The 25,914-nt window shown below is 42.6% G+C and overlaps 1 protein-coding gene across 2 annotated transcripts in view; it reads right to left on the bottom strand.

The window, feature by feature from the left end:
- Window positions 1-1,110: 1,110 nt before the first annotated feature.
- The window catches only part of LOC101342053 (zinc finger protein 343-like), a 112,845-nt gene continuing 88,041 nt past the window's right edge, over window positions 1,111-25,914 (bottom strand). Inside the window, exons 5-7 of one of the 2 annotated variants that reach the window (XM_023742751.1) lie at window positions 13,856-13,982; window positions 7,715-9,040; window positions 1,111-4,932 (exon numbers count right to left, since the gene is read on the bottom strand). In XM_023742751.1, coding sequence (XP_023598519.1) covers window positions 4,916-4,932; window positions 7,715-9,040; window positions 13,856-13,982 — 1,470 coding nt within the window. In that variant the 3' untranslated portion in view covers window positions 1,111-4,915. Of the gene's footprint in view, window positions 4,933-5,026; window positions 5,798-7,714; window positions 9,041-13,855; window positions 13,983-25,914 lie in introns of those variants that run through there. The other variant, XM_023742741.1, reaches the window with a different exon arrangement.

Genomic DNA, 25,914 nt, shown 5'->3' with positions numbered 1-25,914 from the left:
TCCCCTGAAGCTGTTGCCCTGAATTTGGATTTCTAGCCTCCTAGATTGTGAGAAAATAAATTTCTCTTTGTTAAAGGCATCCACCTGTAGTATTTGTTACACCACCACTAGATGACTAAGATACCAAGGAACTCCTTTAAGGGGTTCCCTCCATCTCTCCCTTGCCCATATCTTGACCGTTTGTCTCTCCTCATTTCTAATAGTTACAGGTGGTCAATCCAATGTAAACTCTCATCATAAGAATGCATGTCTAAACAGATTTCTATACGGCCTAGGGTACACTGGCCTGTCACAGTCCAACCATCGTAATAGGATAAAGCCCAGGTATAGGACTCATTGTTTGGATTTGAATGGACAGAGGTGGGGTATCTTGATCCTTCCACATAAAAATACATAACCATATGGGGCACATATTATGCAAGTGCCGGCATCTTTCTCCAGGGAGAGGGATGGTTTGATTCATCAACTCAAGCCTAGTCTCTGTCAAGGAGTTGCTGCAAATAGACAGTCATCCTAACCTTAGCCAATTCCACACTTAGACACAGAAAGACCTTTTCCCTTGTAGACATGCTGTTAAATTTCCTGAAAAAGCCACAGTCCTATACCTGAGGGGGACATCATATGAGATTAAGGGCTCATTTTTACAATCTGAAGACGTGATTAGGATATTTTGGAACACTCTTTAACTCTAATTAAAGTCAGACTGAGACATGGGACTTGGGATTGAGTCAGTATCTCAGGAGGCTGGCACAGTACCACACGTATGGCTTGCCTAAAGGTGATGTTAAAATTGACAGTAGTGGGGGAACAAAGATATAATTCAGTATAGGAGTAGCTAATGGATCTGAGTTTTCATGTACAGTTTCAGGTAAGGGATGACAGGTCCAGCATTTAGTAAAATCTGTGGATCATGCAACTGCCTAAGCAAGCTTAACAAAGGCATTCTCATGCCAAGAATTAATGGGAGCTATGATGAACAGCACTATGGGCAGAAAGTTTAAGAAGGGCTTCAGAGTTAAGAAACACAGCCCCCAAAAAATAAACAAAGGTAACCAGCACACAAATAATAGTGATGACAAAATAAACTTCAGAAGTGAAAGGCCTGATGGAGGCTAAAAAGGCTACTAACCAATAAGGGGCAAACATAATTAGAAGGCTAATGATAAAAAAGATACACTGTTACTCTAATATTCACGTGTCATACTGAATTAATCTGTGACAGCCATCAATAGCAAGGCGTTAACAGAATATAAATGGTAGCAACAATTATAAAAATGTGCTTAGAATTTAAAACAAGGGAATTGATATGGATTCCAATCTGAGGTCATAAGAAATATAACTATTCTGTAAAAGCAGTGTTATAAAAAGGGGTTTGGGTTTTCAGGAGAAGAACAAGATATTAAATACAAGGAATAATAAGCCACAGTTGGAGTCCAATGAAAATAAAAAGGATCAGAATAATTGGAAAACAAATTCTTAGTACCTCTACACTGAAAATTTTTTATTCTAAAAGTTCGAGTTTAAAAAAGAAACAGGTCTTTCGAAAGCAATGGCAAGTTATACATTCAAATTAAGCAAAAATGAATATAATGATCGAGACGAGTTAGATCATTAAATCCATCAAAATATCCAGAACTAAAAATTATGATTCCAGTGACGAAGAAAAATTCAAAGCAAGTTAAAGCCTTCATTTAAACAACTTATTTCAAAGATTACAACTTGCATAATATGATCATCAAAACCACCAGGATACAAGTCCACAATCATGCATAGCAGCTAATGATATGAAGATACCTAAAAATCATAAAGAAAAAGGCAAGCAGTCCAACTTTTACTACAGGTTGCATAGGCAGTTTCAGGTCAGGTCCAAGGATCTCAGGAAAGCAGTCTACTTAGCCATCATCAGCTTCTTTTCCTCGTGACGTTTGACTTTTAATTTCAAACCTTCCTGAGGCTCAACAGTCCATTCAGGAGTCAGAGCTTTCTTCACTTGGGATAAATAAATCCAAAGTTTAACTCCCTATAATTTAGCGGCACAAGGATTAGTGAGAAGGAACAAATACGGTACTTCCCACTGAAGTTCAAGAGAATATTTAAGTTGGTGTCTTTTCCAGTAAACATAATCTCCAGGTTGAACATTAGGTTTAATTTTGATATTTCTTGCCTTTCATTATCAAAATCTTCCTTAACCTTTGTATTCTTTAGAATACTGGATCAAAGATTTACAGTACTGAAATCAGATTGAACTAAATTTGAATCAGGGCATATACCTCAATAGGGGAGGGCCACTGGCCATCCAGTGATAATTTCATGAGGAGAAATTTGTGAGGTCCAAATGGAGTAGTTTTTACATTTAAAAGGACCAGAGTCAGAACCTTAGTACAAGGCAATTGTAAAGATTTGGGAAGTTTGGCTAGTTGAATTTCTTTATACCATTAGTTCTTTCAACTGGACCACAGGATTGAGGGTGATAAGGACAGTGAAGTGTTTGAAAAATTGGGAAGATTCTACATATTTCCTTAATTTTTTGCCCAGTAGAATTGGTGCCTTGGTCACTACAAAGGACCCGTGGTTCTCTCAAAGTGGAATAATGATGTCAAGAAGTTTCTTATCCATAAACACGGCAGTAGCTCGAGGACTGGGGAAAGCTTCTACCCAGTGAGAAAATCTACAAATCATTACTAATACAAACTTGTGACCACTTGCAGGGGGTAGTTGGGTAAAAATCAATCTGCCATTCAAGCATTGGTCCTGACAGCAAGGGAAATCTCCCAGGTGGAGCTTTATAAGTTTGCCTGAATTAAACTGAGAGCAAGTCAAACATCAGGAAGCAACTTGTTCAATGGCTTCATAAAAATGCCTCACCGATACTTGTTTACAATTCCTGTCATCTTATCTCTTCCCAAATGGGTATTCATGTGCAATGCCTCCAATACATGGGCTTGCAGGAATTTGGGGAGAACTAAGTTCTCCTTGAATTCCATCCATATCCCAGAGGGGGAGCATTGGGAGCAACCATGTTTCTTCCATTTTTCAACCTCATCCTGTGGGGCTGATTTTTGACAGTCAAATGAATCCTTTAAGGCAACTCCTTCAGGCCTAGAGGGATTCTCTCCAAGCATGGTAAAAGGTTGTTCATCATCTGAAACAGTCCCCCAGTATGAGGGACCATACAAAACTGTTAAAATCTTGTGAGAAGAATTAACAGGACTGAAACAAGGTGGGGTGTGATCCTTAAAACCATTAGCAAAAAACATCGTCTACAGTGACAGGAAAATCTCCCTATCAATGGGCTTCTAAAGCCCTGATTAGTTTATCTGTCATTATTTCTATATCATCATTCCAGTCATTCCTAACCATAGGAACATGTAAGCATTATGGCAAAATGGGTTTTTTGTTAGGACTGATCCACAGTCCACTGTTTTGGATCCTGACGATAGCCAACTTGTTCCCTTTCTGTAGTTTCCTTGGGGGAGTTAATTGTTAAGTGTTTGAAAAGTGATCCCAAAATTTTGGGGGGTCAAATTTTGGTGAGCAACATTTTACAGGTGCCATATTTACAAGCGTCCTGTTCATTGTTATCTATTCTCTCCTTTTCATCATGATCACGAGCGTAATTATCATGGTCATGAATGAGTGCAGCATCTTTAAAGGGTGACTGGGAAGTGGCTTGTTTAGCTGCTCTGTCAGCTAAGTTGTTTCCTTTAATTTCCTATGTTCGTGGAGCTCCTTTGATTTGGTGGGCCTGGATTTTAATTACAGCAATCTCAGAGAGGAGCAAAAGGGCTTCTAAGAGGTCTGCTACTAAAAAGCCTATTTTTAACTTGGCTCCCAGAAGAAGTCGGGAACCCCCTTTGTTTCTGTAACATGCCAAAACCATGAGTAACTCCAAAGCATACCTAGATCAGTAAAAAATATTTACCGACCATCCACAAGCCTTTTTCCAAGCCTCTGTACCTGTAATTAGTTCAGCTTGCTGAGCTCAAGTGGCTTCAGGAAGACTGCCACTTTCCAGGACCTCAGTTGAGGCAGTCACAGCATATGCTTCCTGGTAATGAGTGTTGGTAGGTTCAAGCTTTAAATATGATCCATCAACAAAAAGAACTAAATTGATTCAATAACATAGTTTCTTGTAAATCTAGTCTAGGAGACAAAAGAGGTATGATAAAATTTAAGCAATTGTGGTGTAGATGATCATCATTAGGTAAAGGTACCAATGTGGCTGGATTCAGAGAGGTTATAGTATGTAACCTAATATTAGAAGCGGCCCAAGGAACTTCATAAGAAGGCAGTCTGCTAGCCGACAGGTGTTGAGTAACTGCTGAATATAAAATGGCTGACACTACATGAGGGACATAAATGTCAAGAAAATTTCCTGAAACAATATATGGTCTGGCATTGACTAGTCTAGCAATTGTAGCGACTACTCTCCCCCTTGTGACGGGGTCCAGCTGTATGCTATAATAAGCAATGGGTCTCTATTGCTCTCCATGTTTTTGAGGAGTCTTGAAGCATTCCCTGAAATGTCAGGGAGAAAAAGTGAAAATGCTGAATTATAATTAGGGAACTCTCGAGCAGCAGTGTTAATGCTTCTTTTAGTTGACTTATGGACATTCAGCTATCCTCGGAGAGGTGGAAGGGGTCAAGCTCTGAACTCTATGCATAATGATAAAGAGGTTGACCCAGCAGAGAAAGATTAGGTATCCAACTTCTCCAACAGCTAAAGCAGCAGCATCCTTGAAACCCTCTGGTCTTGGTTAGCAGAGACAGGATAAGCTCTCTTTTCTTTTGGGGTCTATAGTTACCCCTTTTGCTGAAGTAATATGTCCGAAGTACTTACCAAACGCTTGGGCTAACTGATTTTTCTCTGGAGGCTTTGCGACCTCCTCTGGACAAATGTTGCAACAATAGGATACTATCGGTAAGACATGCCTGTTGATGTTTAGAGCAGACCAGTAAATCATCCACATACTGTAAAAATGTAGACCCCCCCCCAAGTGAAGTGTAAAGTCTGTAATCTGCAGGTAAAATCTCAGAAAAATAGGTGAAGGACTCAGGAAAAACTTGGGGCATGACAGTCCAGGTAAACAGATGATACCCCCAAGTGATGGCAAATACTGTATGGATGGGCTGGAATGCTAAGAAGAGTCCTGCAAAATTTGACTACTGTAAAATGAATCACTTCAGAAGGACATTAGAGAGGAGAAGCTAGGGTTAGAAACTAAGGGCAATCTCGGAATCACTCTATGATTAATAGCATACAAGTCTTGCACAAATCTCCAGCCCCAAATGTTGGGTTTCTTAACAGGGAAAACAGGAGTGTTGCAAAGATCAGTGCAAAGTATTATTAAGCCTTTAGCCAAAACGTCTTGAATTATAGGAACAAGTCTTTCCTTAGCTACTCGTTTTATATACTATTGAGAAATTTTAGGTAAGGGTTTAGAGGTTATCTGACTTTTAATTGGTTCAGCTGATAGGAGCCAACCAACATCAACAGAAGTAGGAGCTCATAAACTTTCAGATACAGAAGAAAGACATTTCATACTATTGGATAAAGTAGGGGAATGACCTTCTTGCGGTGGGGTAAGCTGAGTGGTGTAAATAGCAATAGGCTTCTTCATTTAAAGGATTTTCTATCATACAGTCTACTTGTTGACTGGCTTCAGGAAAATCTAATAGCATTTCTCCTGTTCCTGAGAATTTTATTTTGCAATTTCCTTTGGGTACAGATCTCTTCCTAATAAATTTATTGGAGTATTTAAGCTTAGTAAAAATTGGTGCATCTCCCCTATAGGACCTACAGAGACAGAAAAGGATGGGAATGGGTTAGAATGTGTTCTTGATTAATAACCTCCATGAGTCGTGAAGTTTACTACCCTGGAACAAGGCCTCTTGTAAACTTGTGAGGTTTATTGCAAATAACACTTGTGTCAGTTAAAAACTTACATGGTTCTCGTTTTATTTGAATAGTAGTTTCTTCATGACACTTTAGTGCTACCATAAACCAAAAAGATACTCGTTGCTATCAAGTCGCTATGAGTCGGAATTGACTCGACGGCAACTTTTTTTTTTGTCCTAAGTCAGTTGAGGAGGAACACTAGAATGAAGTTCCCCCCACAGACCCTGCCTACACAGCTCTCTCCCTGAGTGTCTTCTGGTGCAAGAGGAGGTATAACTTATTGCTAGAGCACCTCCCATTCTCCCTTCCCACATAATGATTCTCCCCACCCGCAAATAATACCGATCTCTGATGTATACTGAAGTGTGCCTTTCTCCCAATTCTTGCCCATTCTCCCTGCACAAGTAAAGCTTCTATTCTGTGTGCTCTGGTGTTTAAGAGGAGGACTGATTTAAAGTCTCAGCCACACTAACTGCAAACATAGGGCTTCACCCAAGTGAGCCCACTGATGTATGAGGGTTTATGGCTAAAGCCTTACCCACATTCCTCACACTAATGTGGCTTCTCCAGAGTGTGTCCCCTGATGGAGAAGGAAGCCTGACTTGGCTAAAGCCTCGCCTAAACTCCAGAGGCAAGTAAGGTTTCTCACCTGAGTGTATCCTCTGGTATCTGATGAGATTTGATTTGCAGTTACAGCCTTCAACACACTCTTTGTACATGTGGCTTCTGTCTGGAGTGTGTCCTGCAGTGTATAAGGATGTTTGATTCCCAGTTACAACCTCGGCCAGAATCACTGCAAACATAAGGCTTCTTATAAGAGTGTGTCTACTAATGTGTGATGAGGCCTAACTTATGGCTAAAGCCTTGGCCACACTACATGTGGCTTCTACCTCAAGTGTGTCTTCTGGTGTATAAGGAGGCGGTAATTCTGGTTAAAGCCACAGCCACACTCCAGGCACATGTAAGGTTTCTCACCTGAGTGTGTCCTCTGGTGTCTGATGAGATTTGATTCGCCATTAAAGCCTCGCCCACATTCCTTGCACACGTACGGCTTCTCCCCTGAGTGTGTACTCTGGTGTTTAAGGAGGCACGATTTCCAATTAAAGCGTCGCCCACACTCCAGGCACACGTAAGGTTTCTCACTTGAGTGTGTCTTCTGGTGTGTGATGAGAGTTGATTTGCGGATAAAGCCTCGTCCACACTCCAGGCAAACGTAAGGTTTCTCACCTGAGTGTGTCCTCTGGTGTGTGACGAGAGTTGATTTGCAGATAAAGTCTCGCCCACACTCCAGGCACAGGTAAGGTTTCTCACCAGAGTGTGTCCTCTGATGTGTGATGAGAGTTGATTTGCAGTTAAAGCCTCGTCCACACTCCAGGCACATGTAAGGTTTCTCACCTGAGTGTGTCCTCTGGTGTGTGATGAGATTTGATTTGCTGTTAAAGCCTCGCCCACACTCCTTGCACATGTATGGCTTCTCCCCCGAGTGCGTCCTCCAGTGCACAAGGAGGTCTGATTTCCGTTTAAACCCTCGGCCACACTCCTTGCACAGGTACGGCTTCTCCCCTGAGTGTGTACTCTGGTGTTTAAGGAGGCATGATTTCCAGTAAAAGCCCCGCCCACACTCCAGGCACACATGAGGTTTCTCACCTGAGTGTGTCCTCTGGTGTCTGATGAGATTTGATTTGCAGATAAAGCCCCGCCCACACTCCAGGCACACATAAGGTTTCTCACTTAAGTGTGTCCTCTGGTGTGTGATGAGAGTTGATTTGCGAATAAACCCTCGCCCACACTGCAGGCACACGAAAGGCTTCTCACCTGAGTGTTTCCTCTGATGTGTGATGAGACTTGATTTGCAGTTAAAGCCTCGGCCACACTCCAGGCACACGTAAGGTTTCTCACCTGAGTGCGTCCTCTGGTGTCTGAAGAGATTTGGTTTTCTGTTAAAGCCTCGCCCACACTCCTTGCACACGTATGGCTTCTCCCCCGAGTGCGTCCTCCAGTGTACAAGGAGGCTTGATTTCTGTTTAAACCCTCGGCCACACTCCTTGCACACATACGGCTTCTCCTCTGAGTGTGTCCTCTGGTGTTTAAGGAGACACGATTTCCAGTTAAAGCCTCGACCACACTGCAGACACTTGTAAGGTTTCTCACCTGTGTGTGTCCTCTGGTGGGTGTCGAGAGTTGATTTCTGCTTAAAGCTTCGCCCACACTCCAGGCACAAATAAGGTTTTTCGTCTGAGTGTGTCCTCTGGTGTCTGATGAGATTTGATTTGATGCTAAACCCTCGCCCACACTCCTTGCACACATGTGGCTTCTGCCCTGAATGTGTCCTCTGGTGTCCGATGAGATTTGACTTGCAGCTAAAGCCACGCCCACACTCCTTGCACACATGTGGCTTCTGCCCTGAGTGTGTCCTCTGGTGTCCGATGAGATTTGACTTGCAGCTAAAGCCACGCCCACACTCCTTGCACACATGTGGCTTCTGCCCTGAGTGTGTCCTCTGGTGAATAAGGAAGACTGATTTCTGGCTAAATCCCTGGCCACACTCACTGCACATGTAGGGCTGCTCCACTGAGTGTGTCCTCCAGTGCATTAAAAAAAGGGATTTCTGGTGAAAACCTCGGCCACACTCACTACAAATATAGGGCTTCTCCTGTAAGAGGGACCTCTGGTGTGTGATGAAGTCTGACTTCACGCCACAGTCTGGTTCATCTTCTCTAGAGCTGACTGCTCCAAATCTTGAGGTTTCTAATTCCTTCAACCCTTGGCCTCTTTGCACAGACTTTACCCTTTGGGCTGAGTTGGGCTCCACCCCTACCTCTGTGTTGCCTTCTCTAGGGCTTGCTGACCGTCTTTGGGGTGGGCTGGAGAACGCCCTGGAAGTCCCTCTTTCCCCTATTCTCCCACACAAGGGTCTGGAGACTTCTCTCTCTTGACCTTCTGTGTTTTCCCTCCAGTAGCTCTGATCAGAATCCTGCCGCTCTGGCTGCCTCTGATGCCCTGGGCTGGAACGTCCTGGATGGACGTGATGTTCCGCACAGAAGCCTGGGAAGATGGGAAGCACGTGTTGGCTGAGGAATCGCTGACAGGAGACAGCCAGAAGGCAGGAGGAGCAGGCGTGGAGTTCTGGCTTCGGTTCTGCTAAAGAGAGAAAGGTTTCCATTAGAGTAGCCATAAGTGGGCTCCTAGGCTCTTCTCCTTCTCTTATGACAGACAGTATCTCATTGCTGGAGTCCCTGGGTGGCACAGACAGTTAAGCTCTTAATTACAGGCTGAACGGTTGGTGGTTCAGAAGACAGGCCTGGCGATCTGCTTCTGAAAGGTCACAGCCTTGAAAACCTTACAGAGCAGTTCCACTTGGCAGCACGCGTCGGAATCGACTAGACGGCAATTAACACCAATCTTACAGCCTGTACAGGCCTCCTTTCAGCCCCGAGGGCAGGCATGCTCTTGGCGCCCTGAGGACAGGCTTCTCTCAACCACCTCAAGAGAGGCCCTTCTCGACCCTCAGGGCAGACTCCTGGACCCCTCAGAAAACAGTCCCCCTAGTCCTGCCATCTCTGGCCACCAGCTCTGCCGGTGGGCCCGTCCTCAACTTGCTGCAGACTCTGCCAGTGGGCCGCTTCCCAGCCTCTCGCTATCTTCAGTGTTACAACCCGTGATCCCTGTTACAGCTCTTTTAGGAAGTTCCTGGTCTCCTCTCTCTCTCTGCTTCTTTTCGCATCTCGTTTTTCCTTCCGCTTCTTACTGTTGCCTCTCTTCCTGCTTTTCTGTCTCAAAAATTCTCTGTGGGACTGGCTGCTTATATACACCAACTTCTTGTCACTTTCAAGGCATGGCCCTCCCACCAGGGCCACGAACTGAACAATCCCCTCTCAGCAGGCCACACAATACATTTCTCCAGTTCACTGACCAATCCCTGCAGGTGCATACCAATCACAGGGCAGGCTGCAGCCCATGACCAAACAAAAAGTATCAAAACCAAGTTATTTACAGCTTACCCAGGAAACTAACAAATCCTCTAGGGTAGAAAACTAGGGCAAAGGTCACTCTTCAGGGTTTGGGAGGACAATCTCTCAAGCTGTTTTTCCAAGGACCAAGCCAAAAGGCCACATAAAGGAACTCATTTCACCACAATATGCAATAATGGTTATAGAGACTGTATATGAAATAAATCTGAATTACAGGTTGCTTACTCAGAAACAAATACCTATTCAGCTTTTTTATCTGTTAAACCTCTGTGATCTTTTAGTTTCTGACAATCTGTTTGCACTTCGCTTGCTTGGGCTGGGACTGCTGGGTTATACTGGGAGTATACTGGGGCTGAGCCACTCAAACGCACTCAGGTCTGGGGGCTCGGCAGCCTTGCCACGTCTGAGTCTCTCAGCAGGCTCTGGGGGCTCTCTCAGAGGCTCCCCGAGTTTACTTTATTTACGTAGGTTCTCTGAGTAACCTAACTAGGGTTTGCTTCCATTTCTGGCCAGTCATCTCCTGTGAGACCGTGTGGTAACTCCAGAGTTTTGTGAGCTGAATGAACTCTCAGTCTTGATTTTTTGATCGCCTGTGATTTGTTGCTGTCTTCCCTTGGGCTTACCTACAAGCGCACCAAGTCATTCAGACTGCAGTCTGTTACACTCTACGTCTCTGAGAAGGATTTTCGAGGGAGAAAAAATCTCTTTTGTGTCTATTCTGAGTTAAACGTGGGACCTGCAGGCTCATTACAGTTAACACCTTTGTTAAAGGAAATCACATAAACTCATTATAATTCTAATCCAGTAAAAGTGTCATTTCACTAAAGATCATTTAGATTTACAGAGGCCACTTTGGGGAACTTTGTTTTACATTGTGTCCTCTTACTCCTTAATTAGAACAACTATATTCCTAAACAACAACTGTGTTTATTTACATCAACCACAGAACAATTATCACAATCAGAACACTAATGGTGCCACTGTTAGGTGCCATCAAGTCGATTTCAACTTACAGTGTTGCCATGTGACACAGGAGAAAAGCCCTATAAGGTTTCCTAGGCTGCAATCTTTATGGGATCAGATTGCTAGGTCTTTTCTCCCACAGAGCCACTGGGTCGGCCGAACTGCTGACCTTTCGGTTAGCAGCTGAGCACTTAACCACTGTGCCATCAGGGCTCCTTAATGGCACAATCCTGTTATATTTATACAGAAGTTATTCCAATTCACCTGGGGCGTGTGTGTTGTGTGCTTGTACACGTATGTATGTCTGTCTTTGTGTTTGCGCGCGTATCTCCAAATACTTTAAACCCCTGAGTCTATTCTGACACCTCCTATTCCAATCCAAATCCAGGTTGTTTCCAGCCTTCCCCATTCCATATTTGTATCTCCCTTCTCCAAAAGTTAAAACCTGGCTCCCAACATCAGTATATTTATCCACGTACTTAATCTCAAAATTCAAAGAAAGGGGTTTCAGAATAGCTGACCCATATAGCTACAAAAAACAAACATACAAAATGTAGCTCAAGATTTATGTACAGGTGTTTTTTTAAGGGGGTCAATAGACAAGGACTTGGCCAACTTTTTCTGTAAAGGATCAAACAGTAAATATTTCAAGCTCTGCAGACTACTAGGTCTGTTCCAACTACTTAACTCTGCCGTAATAGAATGAAAGTAGCCACAAACAATACATAAACAAGTGGCTGTGTTCTGAATATTTTATTTACAAAAACAGGAGGCAGGCCAGATGTGGCCTTTGGGCTGTAGTCTGCTAACCCCTTAACCCCTGCTTTAGACTGAATATAAGGTCAAAGTTCTCTGTTCAAAGGTTAATTGGGTTGTCCTCCCCCTGTTGACCGTGGTCATGTTATTCACTTGAAATACAGTTAGATCTGGTTTTTGTATTCTAGTTTAGGGTTTCTCCCTATCTTTGTTGAATTAATTTTATTTCTTTGAGTACGTCAAACACCTGTATGGTCCCAGAAGTGAAAAACTATTCAAAAAGGTAACCTCAGAAAAATGACTCTCCTTCCCACATTCTTCCAGCAATATCCTATACAGAACCCCTTACGAAATCAGTATCATTTTCTCGTTTATCCATCCTGTGTTATTTTCCGTAAAAAGAGACAAGAAGATGTTCAATTGTTTCCTTCTTACTTTTATTCATTTCATTATTGTTAATGAGAATATACTCAGCAGAACATACACCAATTCAACAGTTTCTACATGTACAATGCAGTGACATTAATTCTTCAAGTTGTGGAACCGTTCTCAACCTCCTTTTCTGAGTTCCTCCCTCATTAACATAAACTCACTGCTCCCTAAGGATCCTATCTAATCTTTCCAGTTGCTGTTGTCAGTTTGAGCTCATATAGCTAGTTCTAAAAAGAGAACAATGCTCAAGGCAAACATTATTTACTAGTTAAGCTATACCGCTGTTTGGTTTTAAGAAGACTTGAGGGACATTTTGATCAAAGATTCCATAGGAGAATTCTGACAGAAAGCAGAACAGAATTTCAAATTCTCATGGTGTCATGGATTAAGTTATGTCCCCCCCAAAATGTGTCAATTTGGCTGGGCCATGATGCCTGGTATTGTGTGATTTTCCTGTATGTTAAAAATCCTAGCTCTATGATGTTAATGAGGAAGGATGGGTGGTAGTTGTGTTAATAAGGCAGGACTCAATCTACAAGACTGGACTGTATCCTGAGGCAATCTCCTGAAATATAAAAGAGAGAAGTGAGCAGAGAGACAAGGGGACCTCATACCACCAAGAAAGCAGTGCAGGGAGCAGATTGCTTCCTTTGGACCTGGGGTCCCTGAGTTGAGAAGCTCCTAGTCCAGGGGAAGACTGATGAAAAGGCCTACAGAGAGAGGAAGGCTTCCCCTCGAGCTGATACCCTGCATTTGGACTTCTAGTCTACTTTACCATGAGGAAATAAGCTTCTCTTTGTTAAAGCCATCCACTTGTGCTCTTTCTCTTAGAATAGCACTAGATGACTAAGACACATGGACTCTAGACTGTCTGGAGCCTGAAACTACTGCCCTGATATAATCTTTAAACCTTAAATCAAAAATATCCCCTGAAGTCTTCTTAAAACCAAACAATAGTTTAGCTTAACTAGTAAAAAAGGTCAGTCTTGAGCATTAGATGTTCTTTTAAGAACTATCTATATGGGATCAAATTGTCAACAGCAACTTGAAAGATTAGATAGGAACCTTAGAGGGCAGTGAGTCTATGTTAATGAGGGAGGACCCACTCTATTAAGTAGGGTGAGAATGGCTGCACAACTCAAAGAACGTAATCAACGTCATTCAATTCTACATGCAGAAAAGTTGCATTGGTGTCAGTTTCCCTGTGTATATTCTCAACACCACCACCAAAATAATTAAAATTTAGAAAGAAAAAAAAACACCTACAATAAGATACCATCTGACCCCTGCAAAAATGGCAGTGATCAAAAAACAGAAAAAAAACAAATGCTGGTGAGGTTGTGGGGGTATCAGAACTCTTATACACTGATGGTGGGTTTGTAAAATGGTACAATCACTATGGAAAACAGTATGGCACTTCCTCAAAAAGCTAGAAATAGAAATACCTTACCATTCAGGCCTTTCTTCTGCGGTGCTGCTGAATTGGTATGAACCACCAAACTACAGGTTAATAGGTGCAAATTGTTTGCACCACCCAGCAACCTTTGGCACATAGAACACCAAAAAACCTTTTGCCGTTGAGTAGACTGTGACTCACAGCAACCCTACAGGACAGACTAGAGCCACCCCATAGGTTTTCCAAGGCTGTAAATCTTTATGGAAGCAGACTGCCACATCTTCCTCGCGTGGAGAGTCTGGTGGGTTTGAACTGCTGACCCTTCAGTTAGCAGACAAATGCTTAACCACTGCACCACCAGGGCTCCTTTGGCACATAATAACTGCCCAATACCTATCTACTGAATTAATGAAGGAAAAGAAAAGAGCACATCCTCACCCAATGAGAGCAGATTCCTGTAAATCTCCAGCATCACTTCTTTGTATAGGTGCTTCTGCTCAGAGCTCAGTCTCTTCCATTCTGCCTCCGTGAAGACCACAGTGACATCCTCGAATGTAACTGGTTCCTAGAAAAAGCAATAAATCAATGCACAGCAAATCACCATCGATTTTCCGAATAAAAGGAGTTTAACTGGTGGCCCTCAAGAGTCTGGATCTGAAGAAGTTCATCTAAGTCTTTTCACAGAACACAGTTCCCCATATCCAGTTCTCCTGGACATGACTGTATACCTGGCTTTGTGATAAAATCTGTGGGGAGCACAACTGATGCACGAAACACATCCTGGCCCTGAAACACATATGATTTCACTGGAGAAATGCTTTGTGAATCAATTTGAAAGTATTCAGCAGTATTCAAGAAAGTGACTTTGAGAACTCATAATGGAGGAATTCAAGATGGGAGAGTACAAGATGGGCTAGAAAAGAACAAAAGGTGTCATGGAGATGGGGCTTGTGCTAGGCATTAAGGAACGGTGAAGATTTAAAGGAGAAGATGGATGGAAACTTCACCTACAGAGAAAACAGGGAGTGAACAGATACAGATGGGGCCTGGAGGGAGCACTTCTGCAGAGTTCAGGACCTAATGGGATCTGTAAAATCACTATCTTTGTGTATGTATTTTAATAACCTTTTCTAATAAAGTCCTTAACACGTCACTCATCATGTAGAGTAGTAGCTCATCTATGCAAAACAGTTGGCAAGAGAATGGCAATAATATTCCAGAAAAAGGACATTTACAGATAATTTAATCTTAAAAAACAAAAACAAACACTTTAAACCATTGCTACTGAGTCACAGCGACCCTACAGGACAGAGTACAAGTGCCCCACAGGGTTTCCAAAGTTATGATCTTTACGAAAGAAGGCCACCACCACATCTTTCTTTCCTGGAGGGACAACTGGGTTCAAACTTTTTGGTTAGCAGCCGAGCACTTAATCACTGCGCCACCAGGGCGCCTACAAACACTTTATTGAGGTATAATTTGCAATTCATTTGCTTTATAATTCACCCACTTTAAATATACGAACTCATTTTGCACAGTTCTAATACGCATGGATTTCAGTTACCATGGTTTAGTTAAATGACCATTAAGAAAAACCCAAAACCACTAAATGGGCAATAGATTAGTGGTAACTCTGGTGAAGGGTGAGACAGTACACAATACTGGGAAAGCCAGTACACCCTGTACAAGGAAAGGTCTGGAAACTCCACAGACACATCCAAACTCCCTGCGGGAATGAATTCCTGGGCAGAGGGCTGTGGGGACCATAGTCTCAGTGAACATCTAGCTCAACTGGCATAATACAGTTTATAAAGACAATGTTCTACGTTCTCCCTTGGTGAGTAGCATCTTAAAAGCCTGTAAGCAGCCAAGTGAGATACTCCACTGGTCTCACCCCTTCGGGAGCAAGGGAGAATGAACAGACCAGGATACAAGGAAAAGATCAGTCCAAAGGACTAATGGACCACAGCTACCAAAGCCTCCATCAGACTGAGTCCAGTACAGCTAGATGGTGCCTGACTACCACCGATTGCTCTGACCAGGATCACAACAACGGGTCTTCGACAGAGCTGGAGAATGATGTAAAACAGAATTCTAACACACCCAAAAAGACCACATTTACTGGCCTGACAGAGACTGGAGAAACCCTTTGAATATGGCCGCTGGACACCCTTTAATCTCAGTGGTGAAGTCACTCCCAAGGTTGACCATTCAGCCAGGGATTGGACAGCTCCATGAAACAAAACGGGACTAATGAGGCACAGCAGTCCAGGGACAAGGACTAGAAGGCAGGAGGGGACAGGAAAGCTGGTGACAGGGAACCCAAGGTTCAGGAAGGACAGTGTTGACATGTCGTGGGGTTGTTAACCATTGTCATAGGGCAATACATGTACTAACCGTTTAATGAGAAACTATTTGTTCTGTAAACCTTCATCTAAAGTACAAAAAAAAAGAATTATCTATGTGAGATCAAACTGACAACAGCAACTCAAAAGGTTTGATGGGAAGCCTAGGGGACAGTGAGTTGAAGATAATGGTGATGGAATAATTTGGAAAAGGATAGTGAGAATAACAGCACAACTGGAAGAATGTAATCGATGTTACTGAATTGTATGTGTAGAAATTTTTGTAACAGTGTATCTTTGGCTATGTATATTTTCACCAAAAAAAAGGTCCTCCAAGGTCGAGAAGGGAGAGTGTTGACATGTCATGGGGTTGTTAACCAATGTCATAAAGCAATATGTGTACTGACAGTTTAATGAGAAACTATTTGTTCTGTAAACCTTCATCTAAAGTACAATAAAAAAAGTTAAAAAAAAAAAAAAAAAAAACCCAAAACCCCCAGGAAGCATGGCCCCTGGACTCTCTGTCAACCTTGAATTAAAACCATTCCTGAGGCCAGGTCTTCAGACAAAGATTGGACTGGACTGTGGGACATAAAATGATACTCATAAACAGTGTGTTTCTTAGCTCAAGTTGATACATGAGACTAAATGGCCAGCTTCTGTCTGGAGGTGAGATGAGAAGGCAGAGAGGGTTTGGAGCTGGTTGAATGGACACGGGAAATCAGTGGTGTAAAGGAGTGTGCTGTTACAGTATAGGGAGAGCAATTAGGGTCACATAACAATGTGTGTATAAATTTTAATATGAGAAACTAACTTGAAATGTAAACTTTCACTTAAACTACAACAATAAACAAACAAACAAACAAAAAAACCCAAACCATTGCTGTTGAGTTGATTCCGACTCACAGGGACCCTACATAGTTATAAATACCCCTAGTCCCCCCAAAAATGGATTAAATATATCAGTTGCCGTGGTACACTAACTATGAGTTATCGCATAAAGTACAAACTTTTCCGCTAGCTGTTCAGTTCACACATCACTTCATAACTACAGATGCACATCAAGATCTATATAATGAATCATACCGCTTCTTTCAAAGTCCAGCTGACCTCAGGGGAGGGAGGGGGGCTGATGCAATCAATCACGACTAGGTAACAAAATCAACAAAAGCTCTGGACACAGAAGCTGCATGGACTTCCTGGTTGGTGAGAGACATCCACGCACGTGGGACGGCAGCACATCCCTTTCTGGGACATGGAAGCTCCGCACTGGGAACCCTCCCAGAACTTGCCCTATGCACGTCTTTATTTATATCCTTTTTTGCTATAACAAAGCTGTAATAATAAATACAGCCCTTTTTGTGAGTTCTGTGGGGCATTCCAGTGAATATCAAACCCAAAGAGCAGTGGGAGGCAATAGTTCAGAAGTGAGGGAGCCCAAGGGGGTCTCCCAAGCCTGCAGCTGATATCCTGAAGAGGTAGAGGAAAACCCTGAATTGATAGCCAATACATCAGAAGTGAAGGCGTCGTGTGGACTCAAACTTGTGGCTAGCATCTGCCTATCTGGCAGTGTGAAGAACAGTATCCTTTTAACTTGTGAGACTGACCCAGCTCCAGGTGGCCTGGGTCAGAGAAGACAGTGCTGTGTGGACAGCTCACATGAGAATGAACAGAGAAGAGGAAAAGCAGATATTTTGATATTTTATATTTTGCGATTGATCAACACACTATCATATTCCTGTAAACAAGACTGGTCATTAGAGATGAGTGTTGAAGCTACAGGATGGTATCTCAGAATCTGTTTTTACTATGTTCTCCATTTCTGTATGTTTAACAAGCTCAGTAATTAAAAAGTGAAAACGTGCCCAGTATACAAGATGCTATCATTAGAGAGTATGCATGTGGGTGTGTAGAAAAATTTTATACAACATTTTAAAATTTTAATTAATCTCAGTTTATCAAAAATGTTCCTTATGCCTTTGAGTTTCCTGGATTCTTAATATTAATACTGGGTATATTTCCCATCAAGAAAAATGAAATGCAAAAATGGAAAAAACATTCTAAAATGCCTAACAGGGTACCTGACAGGAAGGCATGAAAGGCCTAAATGTTGATCGCCTTCTCCCTTCCCTGGACAGGGAGTATATACCTATTCCCTTGGAAAGCAGCCAGCATTTCAGAAAAAGAAGGCAATTCCAACTCACCAGCACTGTGGGCTTCCTCTTCTTCTCTTGGGGGCAGTCAGTGTTCTTAGAAGACACACCTAAGAGAAAGAGAAGCTGTGAGAAAGCAGACCTCCCAGAACGCTCCCAGAGTAGCTCTTCTGAGCCCTGGGATGGAAGCAGCCACTTCACTCAGCTGTGGCCTCTAAAGCATTCTCACCTGAACCTGGAGCCTTGGTCCCCCCCTTCACCTCTCCGCACCCTCAGCAACTCTCACCTTTAGCCTCATGTTTTGGAGTCAATTTCCTCATGGTCTCCGTATCTTCCCTGTTCTTTGAAGTCAAAATCTTCTCCCAGTCCCGCTCTCCCCGGGCTGAAGGATCAGGCAACGTAATGGCCCCAGAGTCAGTCCAGTGACTGCCTTGAAATTCTGCCACAGGGCCAGATGGAAGTTATTTCACCTCAAGATGGATTTCTGCTGCCTGGGGGACTGCTTCAAACCTCAATTATGAAAGCCCTCTTGTCTCCATGCATCCAGGACCTGTGGGTGGAAAAGCAACTTGATGCTGCTGGATCCTTCCCTGTGTGCTAAACCCATGCCTCCTCAGCAGGGGTCCTGTCCTCTCTCACCCTCCTCACTCAGCAATCACAGAATCTCAGTCTACTCGGCTCCTCTGGATTTTCTACCTTTATTCATTTCTGGCCTACAAGCCCTCAAGTCTGTTCCCTGACCCTCTCCCTCACCTGTCACAATTTACTGCACCCCTCCTGCCCCGGCACTTCAGATTCAAGCTCCACGTTCCAGATCAGTTTCTGCTACCTGAGTCAGAGAGAAAACGGAATATAGCCTAAGGCCTTTGGAGGAAGAACCTCTAACATCTCCCTCCAGACCCATCAGGGCGTGCAGCAGCTTCGGACTCCCCTAGCCAAGTTTCCAGCTGTGTTCGATCCCCATGTCCCTGTACTCTGAGGAGTTTGGGGGTCTGAACCGAGTCCCTCCAGGCCTCACAATGACTTCGGCAAAAATAACACGCCACCTTCCATTCTGTGTGTGTATGCCACATGACCCTGTCAGTCAAAGTCCTCCACTCATGTGGTCCAGAGGAGGCAGGTGGTGTTAGGAGCTATGGCACCTTTAGAAGCTCCTCAGACTCCCTGGCCAGGACCTTAGCCCACATGCCTACAGTCCTACTGCTGCCTTGTTGCTGAAGTTAGCTGCCGTTGAGTCGACTCCCACTCACGGTGACCTCACATGTACAAAGTAGAACTGCTGCATAAGGCTTCCAAGGCTGTGACCCTTTGGAAGGAGATCGCCAGGCCTACCTTCCGAGGTGCCGCTGGGTGGGTATGAACTGTCAACCTTTCATCTAGCAGTAGAGAGCTTAACCATCTGCGCTATCCAGGGGCTCCTTACTGCTGCCGAGTACCCTCTAAGGCTAGCTGGGGTTCCCCTAAGATGCTCTCCTGACTCATCCCCCAACACGCAGGCAGAGCTGCTCACGGGCTCTTCTGTCCAATCCTACACGTCACCTTAGTAAAAACATATATCATAATTTTTACTCAAATGACTGTTCCTACTAGAATAGAAGAAATGCATCTCGGTCATTTTGCTAATCCTAGTAATTAAGATAAAATAGGCCTTTGTGGCACATTTTATCATTTTCGCCTACTATCTGCTTCTCTCTAAAAGATTATACTTCTCTGCCCCTGACATCTGGTGGCTCCGTGGTTAAGCGTTCCGCTGCTAACCAAAAGGTTGGCGGTTCAAATCCACCAGCCACTCCTTGGGAACCCTATGGGGCAGTTCTACTCTGTCCTATAGGGTCGCTATGAGTCGGAATCTACTCAATGGCAACGGGGTTGGGTTTGGTTTGGCTCCTGACATCAGACTTGACCTTGTGACTTGCTTGGGCAATGCATGTGAGTGAAAGCAAAGGTGTGATTTCTAAGCGTTGCAGGACCCCACCACCTCCCTTGTCCTTTTCCCTCTGCCATGAAAGCAACAGCTTCCCAAAAGGGGCTCTCCTTCAGTCTTGGTTCTGCCAAGCTGTTTTTCCAGAGAACCAAGACAAAAGGCCACATGAAGGAACTCATTTCACTACAGACAGAGAAAACATTAAGGCTGACTGTCTCAGGACTAAAAAGATAACATGTCTACAAATGGAGATTTTAAAATTGTATCAGTTCAACTTTGTGATTTAAAATATCTGGAAGAAATGGGTAATTTCCTAGGAGAATACAAATTGTCTAAAATAGACTCAAAAAATGGGGAAGAAAAAATATATATATTATTAACCAAAGAAGAAAATGAAAAGGCAGTCAAAGATCCACTCTGCAAAAGGCATTAACCTCAAGACAATTTTATGTGGCAGTTTTAGCAAAGTTTTGGGGAATAGGTAATGCCTGTATTAAATATTAAGTGTCCCAAAGCATTAAGTAGAGGGTCAGCGAAAAAGAGGAAGACCCTCAACGAGATGGACTGCAACAATGGGCTCAAGTATACAAAGATTGTGAGGATGGTGCAGGACAGGACAATGTTTCGTTGTGTTGTACACAGGGTTGCTATGGGGCAGAAATGACTTGATGGCACCTAATAACAACAACAAAGCATTAAAAAAATAAGAAGAAAGAAATGGTTTCTATCTCATTTATCAAAGGAACCAAAAGCAAACAAGAGCGCTACAGAAAAAGAAAATGAGAGGTTAATTCCACCTATAAACAAAGATGCAAAACTCCTAAATAGAACATTAGTAAACGGAAAGCAAATGGTACCTTGAAAAATTATAGTATATCATGACCAAGCATATTTTATTCCAAAAACAACAGGACAGTTTGATAACGTCAGAAAATCTACTATGGGAGTGATGTAGGAGTTAAAATTGGAGCCATTATAAAATCTATAAGATACTGGAAAACCTCAAAAACAAAAAGACATATAACCTGTCATGGTTTGAATTATGTCCCCCAAAAAATGTGTGTATCAATTTGGCTGGGCCATGATTCCCAGAATTGTGTGGCTGGCCTCCATTCTGTGATTACAATCTTATGTTAAAGAGGGTTAGGGTGGGATTGTAACGCCACCTTTACCCAGGTCACATCCAATGTAAAGGGAGTTTCCCTGCGGTGTGGCCGGCACCACCTTTTATCTCTCAAGAGATGAAAGAGAAGCAAGCAGAGAGTGGGGGACCTCATACCATCAAGAAAGCAGTGCCAGGAGCAGAGCGTGTCCTTTGGACCAGTGTCCCTGAGCCGAGAAGCTCCTAGTCTGGGGCAACACTGGTGATAAGGCCGAGGGAGAAAAAGCCTTCCCCTGGAGCTGATACCCTGAATTTGGACATTTAGCCTACTTTACTGTGAGGAAATAAACTTCTCTTTGTTAAAGCCATCCACTTGTGGTATTTCTGTTATACCAGCACTAGATGACTAAGGCACAACCCAATTAAAAAATGGGCAAAGGATATGAAAATGCACTTCGCCAAAGACATTCAGGCGGCTAACAGACACATGAAGAAATGCTCATGATCATTAGCCATTAGAGAAATGCAAATCTAAACTACAATCAGATATCATCTCACCCCAACAAAGCTAGCATTAATCCAAAAAACACAAAATAATAAATGCTGGAGAAGTTGTGGAGAGACTGGAACAGTTATACACTGTTGGTGGGATTGTAAAATGGTACAACTGCTTTGGAAATCGATTTGGCGCTTCCTTAAAAAGCTAGAAATAGAAGAACCATACCATCCAGCAATCATGCTGCTTGGAATATATCCTAGAGAAATAAAAGCCGTGACATGAATAGATACATGCACACCCATTTGCACTGCAGCACTGTTCATGATAGCAAAAAGATGCCCAACCTAGGCGCCCATCAACGGACAAATGGATAAACAAATTATGGTATATCCACACGATGGAATACTACGCAATGATAAAGAACAACGATAAAGCCATGAAACATCTTATAACAAGGAAGAACCTGTAAGGCGTTATGCTGAGTGAATTTAGTCAGTCACAGAAGAACAAATATTGTATAAGTCCACTATTACAAGAACTCAAGAACAGGTTCAAACACAGAAGAAAACATTCCTTGATGGTTGTTACGAGGGTGGGGAGGGAGGGTGAGGGTTATTCTCTAACTAGATAGTAGACAACAATTATCTTAGGTGAAGGGAAGGACAGCACACACTACAGAGGAAGTCAGCATAAGGGGACTAAACCAAAGCTAAGAAGTTTCCTGAATACAATCAAACACTTCGAGGAACTGAGTAGCAGGGGTGAGGGTCTGGGTACCATGCTTTCAGGGGACATCTAGGTCAACTGGCATAACAATGTTTATTAAGAAAATGTTCTGCATCCCACTTTGCTGAGTGGCATCTGGGGTCTTAAAAGCTTACATGCGGCCATCTAAAATGCATCAATTAGTCCCAACCACCTGGAAAAAAGGAGAATGAAGAACACCAAAGACACAAGGAAAGTATTAGCCCAAGAGACAGACAGGGCCACACAAACCAGAGACTTCATCAGCCTGAGACCAGGAGAACTAGATGGTGCCCAGCTACCACCAATGACCACCCTAACAGGGAACACAACAGAGTACCTGATGGAGCAGGGGAAGGGTAAGATGCAGAACTCAAATTCTAGTAAAAAGACCAGACTTAATGGTCTGACTGAGACTGGAGGAACCTCAGAAAGCACGGCCTCCGGAGTTTCTGTCAACCCAGAACTAAAACAATTTCCAAGGCCAACTCTTCAGACAAAGATTGGACTGGACTGTGGGACATAAAATGCTACTCGTGAAGCGTGTGCTTCTTAGTTCAAGTAGATACATGAGACTAAATGGGCAGCTTCTGTCCGAAGGTGAGATGAGAAGGCAGACAGGGTTAGGAGCTGTTTGAATGGACACAGGAAATCAGGGTGGAAAGGAGGAGTATGCTGTCACAAGACAGGGAGAGCAACTAGGTTCACATAACACTGTATGTATAAGTTTTTGTATGAGAGACTAACTTGAATTGTAAACTTTCACTTCAACTACAACATTAAAAAAAAAAAAAGGAAAAAAAAATTGGAGCCATTATTCCTGTCCTTGAGTATAAACAATGTGACCCAGCTGGAGGGACAAGGATTCACAAGACACATCAACTGGCCCCTGAGGTACAAAAAGAATAGCTAGGGCAATCTTGGAAACCATCTTTTAGGGAGCCCTTCATATAAAGCAATCTTAAGAGCACAAAAGACTCACATATTTTCCACTCCTAAGATTTGCTGGACCAGTGAAAACATTCCTGTCATTACTGAAATCTGTACGAATGATTATTAAGAAAGACAATTCAAAATGTAGCATCAGTGATTTTAGTAGTTTTTAGCCAATCTCTGAAAATGTGAAACTTTTAATGATTTTATCCATTTGTAACGTTAACATACACTCATGATTCTGTAACATTCCCTGGACTCGGGCAGACACGGCTCTGGCAGCATGCTTGTCCATTTCCCACTTTTTGCCTCTTGAAACATATACCGAATACAATCTTTCTTCTTGCTTTACTACAACTTTGTGGTGATTTTACCCTAGGACGGGCAGAAGAACCTCCATTCTTCTAATAAACTGATAATTTAGAAACATTTACCTGAGAAAATCTTCTTGTGAAACTAGGTGCAGGAGCACTCTAACTGAGGCATCTGGCATAACTGAAATGGCTCACACAGGTCTGGATCAGAATCCATTTTGTTTTTGTTTCTGTTCTGTTCTGAATACATGTCCTATAACTTCTATAATAGAAAAAATTTTAAAGTAGAAAAACAGGAAAGATAGTCAACTGTGGTGAAGCTAACGTATGTACAAAGATACACTTGTGGTTAGAAAGATATACTTGCGGTTTTCCTGTATAAAAAACATTCCTCTCCTTCTGAAGATGGGAGCACAGTGTAATTTTACACTATGCTGCCCAGCTATGGCTGTTCTATTCCTCAATAAAATAATTCTTGATTACTCCTAACAAAGTACCAGACTTTCTCCATTGACAACTGTCATCCATTTATCTACATTCTGCCCTATTTGCTTCATCACATATCTATCCATTCATGTAGGGGGGCATATAGACATTCAGTACATCTTTCAATTTTCTGTAAGCATGAACAGCGTCATAAGAAAACACTGAGAGAAAATAGGGTTTAAAGAGATTTAAATATTTATAAAATATATAAGTCTAAAACAGCAAATTTTATCTGTTTGTTATTTCCTAGATAAATGAACTGTGTTATTTTCATTCCAGTGTAAATAATTACATCTCTCACTACGATATAAAACACTTAATGGATGAAATACCATCTACGGCTATAAAATATAATATGAAATCTGCAGAAAATAAACACTGTAAGCACAACATGTGTGAAAAAATTCTATATGACAACATGCCATGGATGTGATCTTCTATTAAATCCAAAACCAAACCCACTGTTGTCGAGTCGATTCCAACTCAAAGCGACTGTCTTAGTCATCTACTGCTGCTGTAACAGAAATACAAGAGGATGGCTTTAACAAACAAATTTATTCTCTCACAGTCGAGGAGGCTAGAAATCCAAATTCAGGGCACCAGCTGCAGGGGAGGCTTTCTCTCTCTGCCTGTTCTGGGGGAAGGTCTTTGCCATCATCTTCCTTTGGATAAGGAGCTTCTCAGAGCAGGGAAGCCAGGTCCAAAGGAAGTGCTTCGCACCTGGTGTTTCTGTCTTGGTGGTATGAGTTCCCTCGTTCCCTCTCCTTTTATCTCTTCTAAGATAAAAGGTGATGCAGGCCACACTCCAGTGAACATAACCCTTTAACATAACCTAATCTTGCCTCATTAACCACAGGCAGAGATTAGGATTTACAACACATAGGATTATCACATCAGATCACAAAATGGTGGACATGGATGCAATACTGGGAATCATGGTCTAGCCAACTTGAAACACATTTAGGGGGCCGCAATTCAATCTATAACAGTGACCTTATATTAGTTTCATTTCATTATAAGAGACTCAGAGATGGCAAATGACATAACTCATATAGTGTACATCCAGATAAATCTCGCTTTCCCGTTTTGTTTGCCAAGTCCATTGTGACAAATCTATTTCCTTATGAAAACACAAATATTTCAAGTGCATAATCTTCTGTAAACTACTATGGGATTACAGAAACGTTTTGATATAACACAGACACATTCTCTAAACTCTCGGTTAGTATTTTATCAAGAGTTTCCAGGTATATCATTTATTTGGTCCCAATATCATTAACATAGATGTTTCAAAGTGCATCGTCCCCAAATAAGCCAGGTAAAAGATGGCAACTCAGCTAGGTAATTGGGGAGTTTAGTAAAGGGACTATCTACAAAGGTGTGGGCGGGATTATGGAAACTAGAAAGGACGCTGATGTACCACAGGAGGAGAGCCTAGTCTTTACCAACCCTAGCTCTAAAGGTGGTGTGGGCAGTTAGCAGACTCAGGAGACAGAACTATGTAGAGAGGGTTGCTTGACAGCAGTTTGGGCCTTCAGCAGAGTTACACAATGAACTGGGATGACCCATTACAGAGGGAGCCAGGAGAGTAAATACATAAAAACAGCAGAGGACAGAACTCAGTAAAGGTAAAAAGCCATGTAAACTAAATCTCCTTCCAAAGCTAATGTGTAATTGTTATGGATTGAATTATGTCCCCCCAAAATATGTGCTGGAGTCCTAACCCCTATACCTGCGGATGTAATCTAATGTAATTAACTACCTCACATGTAAGATAATGCAATCAACTTCCTGGGCATTTTAATGCAACGCAATCTATCAGCTGAGGTCATGCCATAGTAGTGTGTGTCCTAAATCTAATAATCACTTCTGAGTAATTAAAAAAAGGAATATTAAGAGCTGGAGAAAAATGCAGAACAAAATTCTAACTCACAAAAAAAGACCAGACTTACTGGCCCGACACAGACTGGAGAAACCCCGAGACTATGGCCCCTGGA

This window comes from Trichechus manatus, unplaced genomic scaffold (assembly GCF_000243295.1).
Source record: "Trichechus manatus latirostris isolate Lorelei unplaced genomic scaffold, TriManLat1.0 scaffold00008, whole genome shotgun sequence".
In the NCBI taxonomy this organism is placed as follows: Eukaryota; Metazoa; Chordata; class Mammalia; order Sirenia; family Trichechidae; genus Trichechus; species Trichechus manatus.
Note: the sequence above shows the minus strand (reverse complement) of the source record. Positions and strands in the feature narration are given on the sequence as shown.